General features: G+C 39.9%; 1 protein-coding gene across 1 annotated transcript; it reads right to left on the reverse strand.

The window, feature by feature from the left end:
* Nucleotides 1-1,401: 1,401 nt before the first annotated feature.
* tspan31 (tetraspanin 31) lies at nucleotides 1,402-8,998 on the reverse strand. The gene is made up of 6 exons (XM_058643943.1): nucleotides 8,795-8,998; nucleotides 5,784-5,951; nucleotides 5,600-5,680; nucleotides 5,338-5,478; nucleotides 3,653-3,763; nucleotides 1,402-3,233 (listed from the first exon to the last, which is right to left on the reverse strand). Exons 1-6 carry the CDS (start codon nucleotides 8,855-8,857, stop codon nucleotides 3,159-3,161), a joined length of 639 nt encoding a protein of 212 aa, XP_058499926.1. The 5' UTR covers nucleotides 8,858-8,998; the 3' UTR covers nucleotides 1,402-3,158.
* Between the last annotated feature and the right edge of the window lie 550 nt (nucleotides 8,999-9,548).

A 9,548-nucleotide genomic window follows, 5' to 3' on the forward strand; every position in this document is an offset into this window, starting at 1 on the left:
TAAATCATTTTATTTTAACTCAAAAAACAGGGTATACTTTTATGTAAACAATGTCTGTTGGCCCTAAATCCCGAAATGAAGGGAAATATTTGTGGTAACGTGTTAGACTGAAGTAAGACTAAAGGTGTAACACAAAATTAATTGACAATATATACTACATGCTTTAAATAACAGTCAAATCAGACAAAAGGTGTATGGCAATTGGGAGGGCATTAGAAGGGTTAAACAAAAGACGTTTTCATTGAAAGAAAATCCTTTCTTATTAGCAATTTATTTATTTTATTGACCTTTCTGGTGGTCAGTTAACAAATAAAGAAAATCATTTCTCTACCTAAGTTACAATTGCAGTGTCCAGCGGGTTAAATTATTCATATTTTTACTTAATAATTCTGTAATGGATAGAAATTGTATTAACATTGTTATACATTTGTACTAAGCGGATGCTGAAAAGCCATACATCAGCCCTTCCTATAGTAAAACCCATTCATGACAAAAGAGTGATATAATGGACCAAATGTTTTTAGATCCTGCCTTCATGCGTTTGCCGAGCTCATGCTATATCTGTAGTAGGACAGATGGCTTTCCCTGTTGGTGCAATTCCTCAAAGCTTCTGTGAGCTAATACACTCGGCATATGGACATGCATCTCAGGGTGGGGACTGGCATTGGGCCCTCAGGAGAACACGCTGACAGGACAGAGGATACGTGTGGTGCATTTTCACCAAAAATGTGTTGGTCCACAGCCTCCGGATACACACAAGACCCTAAAAACCCTGACCAGGCACATTTGACTTCCATAAATGTTCCTACACGTCAGGAAAATGAACCTGCATGTGGTCCCTGACGACACCCGAGATTTGGTCACACCTTTTGTGAAGGGTGGGGTGGTTGGGTGTGGGGCACCAGTAAAAAAAAAGCGATGGTTTGCCACAGGCCAGTAGGATGAGGGCAAATGAGTGGTTAATCCTCATTTAGGACAACCTTAGTTGAAAGGGATCAGGATCATTTCCTTCTGAGTTCACTATTCCCCTATCAGAGTGTTCTTCTGCTCCCCATTCACCCACCCCCACATTACTGGATCCATCCCAGCTGAAGGGATTAATGGCCTTCTGAAGGAATATCACAGAAAATCAAAACCTCCTGCTTGAGTAGATAAATTTCACGGCAGCCACGTCGATGTTATCCACCTCCAGGTTGGATGCAATCGATCTGTACGACAGTGGTCGCAGGAGAAAACGCTAGTCTGTAAATAAATTCCCCGATAGTCTTGAGGTGTTTACTCATGTCAGAGCAGGAACAACAGGGTAAGTACAGCCACAGACACTGCAGTGCCATCATGTGGTGGAAAATGTACAGGCTTTTGGCAGGGTTCATTCATCAGGTTAAATAAATCAAATAAATGTTTCCAATTTGGGGTTTTTTTATTTGGAAAATTGAGTCTCAAAAATTCAAGATACATTTGAATAACAAGTGCACACAAAGTAATGTGTAATCTATGGCATAATGCTTAATATGTTTAAGATCTGCAGTACTGCCTCTTTACACCAGCAATAATTCCAAACCAGCAGCAGGAAATCCATATCAGCAAAGTTGACAGGTTCAAGTAAGACATGTTATTAGAGTTGGCGTTAGTCCTTTAAGTTAAAACCCATTTCAAAAGAGAGAAAAACATTAATTAGCAGGAAAAAGTCAAACATCAAGCTATGCATTAAAAAGGATATAGTCAAAACGAGAACGTGACTTTTATCTAATGTGCGGCATCAGACTTAATTTAAATAGATCCTGAAAATATTTAACAAGTTTTTACAAAGCATTTAACACTGATGAACGAAAACAGCTGATGGCAACAGAGAACACAATTATGCGTGCAAAGAAACCATCAAAATAAGAGCAAAAAAAAATAAAAAATTGCAACAAGGAGATTATTTTCACATTCAACACCATACAAACAAACCTGGGTTTGCGATAATCAGTTTTGACCACATCCCCCAAATTATCTAAAAATCAAACAGCACATATTCTCCTTTCTTTCTTCTCTTTTTTTTGTTTTCATTTTTGTGTTTTCTTCCAGTTACACAAGGGAAATGGGGCGTACCTGAATCCACATTTTTTTTAAACTACCAGAATCTATTCTAAGCAATATCACTGTGCAACACAGAGGAGCATTATCAAACACAGGAAGGGCGAATTATTGTGGCCCTTTAAGACCTTAACTAAGCAGGCAAACCTCAAAACTTGACAGGTGTAGGATACATGGAAAACCCACCGAGGATGAACTCTGTGAACTACATTATTTTAAGAGTATGTACAACAACAAGGCTGCAGTCCATTGGCATCCTAAAATCTGACTGTTAAAAGTTAGTTGGCTCAGTTACAGTTCATAAATACAAGAACCAGAATGACTAGCAACTACATCACCTAAAATCTACTCTTATACACCTTAAACTTGTTAAAATCCGGCATTTGTGGCATCTGAAAACAAACACACACATTTAACAAAACTACTTCACACCACATGTCCAGTAGGTGCCTTCTCTCCCCCTCCCCCCATTCAGCTGATTTTCTCATCAAACTGAAAATGTTTGGGTTTACAGTTTAACACGTCACTGACAGCACTGACCAGAGGAACATACATGTCATTACATGGCGGCACTATATTAGCGACAAGAGGGAAATTTCAAGGTGCATACAGGTTTTATCTGTTGGACAACACTCAGTCACTTGGTTTGTGTGTAGAACTTAATCATGAGAGGCTTTTTGACTGTGCGGGTGTACGACACATGCAGAGCTGTCTCATTGTTACATATTTGGAACATAGCAGGCTGCAAAACAGGAAATCTGGAACTCAAATCAAGGCTGGGTCATGATACCAACCTTGGTATTACAAGTCATCCTTTCATGCACGAGTATCCGGGTCTCCCAGCTTCAGCACTGGCAAAAATAAAAAATCTGGACAGGTGAGAAATCAGGTGAAGGTGTTTCTGTGGTGAATTCTCAGTGTTTGTCAGATGCTGTGTGCACTTCTGTTCATTCTGTGTCGTTTCAGTAGGTGTGGCTCTGTATCATATGCCTCTGCCTCTAAATGTGCAACTACTCTGTGTGTGTGCCAGTGTGTCTGAAAATACATCTGTGGCACTACAACTGCATATGTGGAGCAGACTATAGGAAAGCACTTGGATTTGCTCTTGGGTCCTTCTGGTTTCTGTAGCGCACAGCGAGCCACACTCCGAGGATCTGTGAGTGTGAAAGAGTACACAGGGTTAGACCAGGGTCAGGCAGTATGTTTACAAGCACTTCTCCGTAGCTTTCACTCTTGCCGACGCCATCGTCTCATTGGTTCCGTCAAAAGTACTGCAGTTCATACGTTGTCTTGATCTTCTTCCGTGTCAAAGACCAGGGAGGACATTTTGGTGCATGCAGAGAAGGCCAGGTCCAACTCCAGTCTGACTAAGCGTATACATGCAGGTGTAATCGGTCTATGAATCGCATTATCCAGGAATATTTGTCTGACTAAGACTAGCTCGATTTTAGTCGCATTGTGATAGTGGTCAAGCGCGAGAGAGGTAACGGCGCATCAGAGTGTGAGTGTGTGGGCACGAGCAACGCAGATGAGTGAGTGTGTGTGTGTGTGTGTGTCTGCACTGGACACTCACCTCTGTGAAGCTGAAGAATAGGCCAACACCTCCAAGGATCTTCAGAGCCTCTGATGCATGATTCAACATTCTATCCCCGCAGGAGTTACAGACAGTTGTCTTTTTGCATGACTGGGGTGACAGACCAGGAAAAAAGGAGGGGGCCTTTAGTCTTGAGCAGCATAAGTCAAGTGTTCATGAGCCACAACAGTATTAGCAACCAAATCTATTCTGAGAGCTGCACCAAGTGACCCCCTTTAAACCGATTCATACCACTAACACAGTGCAAAGCTGCAACATTTATCAATGACGCAAGTTGAAAAATAAATTTAAAGTGTGTTAAATAAATAAATTAAGCTGCAGCTGCCGAGACATGCTGAGAAATAATTCTGCTACTTTTCTGTGTCACAGAATCACACTGCCTGTATCATTTAAGACTATTTGCATATGCTAATGATGCAGCCTGGTTTATTCATCTGCCCAACACCAACGGCGCTTTTCCACTATACAGTTCCAGCACGACTTGGTTCGTCACAGCTCGACTGTACTCGGTTTGGTATTGTTTTCCATTAAAATAGTACCTGTTTTTTATATCACGGCTGCATGAAACTACCGTGACGTTGTTTTATATGTGACACACACAAACTAGTGACTAGTAAGGCAGCTCTTTTCGGTGTACTGAATCATTAGAATCAGTTCACTAAAAAGATTAGTTCAGTATGTCCTGCATGACTGGAGCACAGACTGCGTCTGACAGTCACTGAACTGAAACACGGCTGAACGGGTTGTGATTGTTGCCCTCGTGACTCTGCCAGTGATGACACTCTCTGCCAATCAGTGGCCACCAAACTGTCGATGCCGCATTTTAGTATTGGCTCAGCTCGCTTGGAACCTCGCCAGAGCAGGCACTAAAAAAGTACCAGTTACCATCACTAATGGAAAAGCAATAAAAAACAAGTAGAAACAAGCCATGCCAGGTCTGCTGGAACCGTGTAGTGGAAAAGTGCCATAATACATAGCCGTATGAAACAGAGAAGGCAACTAAACTGGAACTCCTGCAAACTACAAATATTGTTACAATGACATTTTTAAAGTAGACATTGTGTTACTCATTGCACTCCAACAAATCCACAAATCAAGTTTATAAAGCAACTTTTGATTTCGAAAATCAAGACACACTTGTCTTGTCACTAGAAGTGTGAATACAAATTCATACAATAATTGACATGTGATTAATGTCGATTCATTATTGAGCTTCTGCGATTAACCTTCATTAAGTAAATATGCACCGTTGGATCGCCCTACATATTATATGGAATGAACAGCATAGTGTTAAATTATGCAGCAGTTTTCCTTTCCTACAGGGTTGATGATAGGTAAGCATCCTGTCCCTCCGAAGCATTTAAATCTAAAAGGACATATCACTGCTGCCAATGTGCACACTTTTTCTTCTATCAGTAACCATATTCATTCTTAATTTTTAATTTCTGGTTTATTTAAAAAAACAAAAAACAACAACACTATAAACAAACTGAAATGTTTGAGATGAGCATAAAGGATGGATTAAAATATACCTATTAATTATAACCATAACAAACCCACATCAAACAGGATTTTAACACTTCACTTCCTCCAAAAATAATAATTTTCACCACCTGTGGGTCATCACTGATTCAGTGACACAAAATGTGACATTCAATACTTACAGCAGGGCAGTTATGCACATCCAGCTCAAACTGTGGCCGGCTGTCCGTCACATTGAGCAGTCCGCAACAGTTCAGCTGGCTCTCTAGGTCTGTCTTGGTCTTATTCTCCAACATTCCCCAAGTAGAGTTAAGAAGAGCCTCCTAAAAACAAACACAGCAGATGATGATAAATAACCATGAATTGAAATCACAATTATCTACGAAGACACATTTTGATTGATGTTTATGAACATAGTCGCAGTGTATAGGAGCGTCTGCTCACCTGCTGCCCACGGTTCATCGCCAAGCAAGAACAGGAAACTCCAAATTGGAAGAGGAAGACGATGAAAAGAACCACCATGTACTGGGAGCAAGAAGTCAAAGACAATACTATGACAGTACTTTAACACATTCCCAAACATTTTCAAATCCCCCTTGTTGTTTCAAACTTCACCGAAAAAGGATACAAAGAACAGCATCACTTGGTGGTGGTGTATCGCTCCAATGAGGCCTACAATGGCAATGAGCAACAGGAAGAAGCCCACTGCAATGACTCCTCCAATAATGTGGATGCTCGACACCAAGCCAAATCCTTTCCCCCATGCTGCTACTCCAATTAGCAGCAGCCCAACCAGCTGTGGAGAACAGAGGGAAACAAGTTAACTAGTGTCATACGATGGCGTGATTCCATCATCATGGTACAGTTCGGTTTGTTACGGTTTGGAATGATAAAGCCCTCGGTCAGGCTTGCATTCCGACTGAGAACAGTAACTTTACAACAACACACCTGAGGACCTCGAGCAGCTTGTTTTTTTTCAGTTTGTGGCTGTTTGTCTCAACAAGATGTCAAGCTTTATATGAGAATAGTACGAGAATAAAAGGGAGTGACGCTTTTTCTGTCACTCCATCAGCTGACTGTTGTGGGTCTAGCTCTACCTGTACTGTACGTTCCATTCCTCCCAAGGGAACGGTACTGAGAAATGGAATGGTTGAGGCCGGTAACTTTGGTACTGTTCTTAATGGAAATGCAAAAAATACTTACCGTACCGTAACCCTAACCTGAACCGTTAACACTTGTTGGAAACATTTGAAGGAAAGCAGGCAAAGGAGATTATCTCATGGTTAACACCATCGTCAGTTACAGTTCTGTGCAAAAGCTTCAGGGCACCACCAGTTTATTATTTTTATGTCTGTCAGATTCGGATTGGAGTGACTGAAGGTTGGTCTTGTACATTAGCAAGATGTCAATGATGCGTATGTAATGCTAAGGCATGTCTTGAATAAATCTGGTACAAAAGGACCTTTTTCACAGCAGATATTTAAAGACAAGAATAAGTAGGACAAACACAAGTTTTACCATAAACATTAACAAAAGTTCCACTTCAGGTTTATTTTAAAACTGCATGTGTTTCCCGTATTTTCTAAATGTGTTCCAGTAAATGTGACTGAGAAATAATTCTAATCAACAAATCTAAACGGTGGCCTGAGACTTTTGCACGAAACTGTATCTCAACACTTTTTCAGGTCTTTGGGAGCTCAAATAAAAAAATACATATATACTGTATATAAAGACAGGTGAAGCGAAGTAGTTGAGCGGTAAGAAATAGGTGGCCCTGAAGTTTTCGATTAAACAGCAAAGCGATCCTGTTCTTTGGTCCATAATATGCAAGAAAATGTTGATGTGTATTTCCCAAATCTCAAACAATCATGTTTTCAAAAGTAATTCCATTTTAATTTTTTATTTGTTATGTAGAGCAAAGACACCAGAAAATATTCACAATTAGAAAGGTGAAAAATCAGAGAGCTTGTTTCAACTATTTAAAAAAACAAACAAAAAAAAAAAACAGCCATAATGTGAAATAAAATTCAAAACACTTTGTTGCTGTAGTCCTCTATTAAGAGTCTGTGGTTCTACGTTGAATTGATTATTTTTTTTATTCCAAACTCTGTCTAAAAGCCAAATATACGTAGTGTACAATTAATAAGCCTATACAATAAGTCAGAAGCTTTCATATTTTTGCTGAGGAAAATAGACCTATAAAAGAAAAAAGAAAAATGGATCCACAATTTTAGCAGAAGGAGGAATTGCTCATTCTTGAGTCATCTTTCTCTGCTGATTATCCCACTTTTTCACAGTGACTCAATTATAGTGACTCAGCTGTCAGCAGCATGATCGGTGACATAAGCACATGTTCCAGTTCTTGCTCTGAGTGGATGTCATGTGTTTCTTTCAGCATAACGTTAAATGAAACAGCAAGTTCTCCAGCACAGCATGTGACGTCAGCTAAACTATGTGCACACTGCACACATGGTTAACTTGCAACGCATTGATGTTGGACATTGCTACTTGATGTGGCACTGCTCAAACTAATGAGGGAAACTTGTCAAAGAAAGCTATGTCAAGAGATGCCCAATTCATGTTCAATACATAGACTTGTTGTTGTTCTCTATGTTGTGAATAAATAAAGAAATCTTGCACTTTTCACAGACATTTTGTTTTCTTCAGTTATACAGATATTATTTAATGTATTGTTATATGATTGTCTTGCAATATATTGATTACAACAGGACCATATCGTGACATTATAGATATCGTGGACCATATATCGTGAGGTACCCTGTGATTCCCACCCCCCGTACTTAGACAATACCCTAACCTTATGCTAACCATAACCATCTCAATTAAATGCCTAACCACAAGATTAATACTAATTCTTAATACTAATACTAACACTAACACTAAGTCTTAACCCTCAATGAGCTTTGTGAAGTTATGAGGACTTGCTAAAATGTTAACATGTCCTCACAACAAGATAATAAAATGTGCACACTCAGGAGTGCATAGCTATTCTTGTTAAGACAATGACTGACTTCTATTTAGTTTTTCTATGGACAGAATACCAAAACCCGTTCCCTGCCCTTAAGTATAACCAATCAATATCTTATCATAGCATAACAACAACTCTTAATCTTATTAAATAAGTTTAACTAGAAGCTCATACATGACGGTATGCATCGTTAGAACTTGGTTCGGTCCCTATGACGACCCCTTATCCCGAGAAAGTCAGTGGAGGTCTCGAAGAGGTCACATACACCTAGAAAATACAAAACTCTTGTCGTGACAGACCCGGTTCACTGGTAAGAGACGGCAGGGTTGCGATAAACCGTTCAGACGCGAGCCGGCCTCCCGGCTAACGGAAACATATCACAATGGCGAAAGCTAACAGGCTAATGGGCTAAAGGTACTACTTCTCTACATTACAGTCTACTCAGCTAATGGTAGTAAACGTCAACTCTTTTACTGATAGTAATCATCAGAGCAGAGTACATACCAACGGTCACCAGCGGAGAGAACACAGAGGCATGTGAAGCAAAGGTGAGATCATCAGTCATTATCTTGCTAACACTGCGCTTGTTAGCCTGGGCTAAAGAGGCTAAAGCTCAAACATGGGCATCATGGCCCGTTTTGTTCACTCACCATGTAAACCACATTCAGGGAACAGAGAGCATTTTTGGAACAGGTGAAACCGCCACAGACCATATTCGACAACTCCTCTGTCGTTCGCTTCAGGCTAGTGATGAAGAGTTTACTCTGGTTTAAAAATAAAACGCAAAAGATGAGAGCTGTCCGCTTCTCGGCAGCGACTACGGTGTTGTTGCACAGCAAAGAGGGCGTATCAGATGACGTCAGGACGTCAACAACGTCACCGTGCTAAGGCTAGAATGATTTGGACCAATCGCATAGCAGGACCAGTGTGGTGGTGAGGCGTTTTAACGTTTATCGCCAAATTTGACTCTGTTTGACTCTCTGTCACCATTACATATATCTGTGTCGTCATTTTGACTAGTCGTATTTTCATTGTGACTAGTACAAATCGTAGTTGTAGATATCTGTAAACTCATTCTTACTAGTCTAAACTACAGTTACAGACATCTGCAGTCCAGCGTTTACGAGTTAGAATGACGTCACTTATGCCATTCATGTGTATGGGGTTTATCATTATAGCTATCTCCAGTTTCAGATATCTATATTGTCATTATGACGAGTCACAATTCAGGTTTGAAATATCTACAACGTTATTCAGATTATTTGAAACTTTGAAAATTAAAGATATCTAAAAAGGACTATGTATATATCTTCAATTGAGGATCATTAAAAAATATTCAACTTGAATTATGACTAATATCCTGTCTACAGGTTAATGCCTTGGTTCTCAAACTGTGTGATACAC

This window comes from Solea solea, chromosome 11 (genome assembly GCF_958295425.1).
Source record: "Solea solea chromosome 11, fSolSol10.1, whole genome shotgun sequence".
Classification (NCBI taxonomy): Eukaryota; Metazoa; Chordata; class Actinopteri; order Pleuronectiformes; family Soleidae; genus Solea; species Solea solea.

Coding starts and splice junctions, on each gene's coding strand:
- tspan31 (XM_058643943.1), bottom strand. CDS start 8,857: ATGGTCTGTGGCGGTTTCACCTGTTCCAAAAATGCTCTCTGTTCCCTG. Junction 5,681..5,783: donor ACCAAGTGATGCTGTTCTTT/GTATCCTTTTTC, acceptor TCTTGCTCCCAG/TACATGGTGGTTCTTTTCAT. Junction 3,764..5,337: donor ATGTGCATAACTGCCCTGCT/GTAAGTATTGAA, acceptor CTGTCACCCCAG/TCATGCAAAAAGACAACTGT.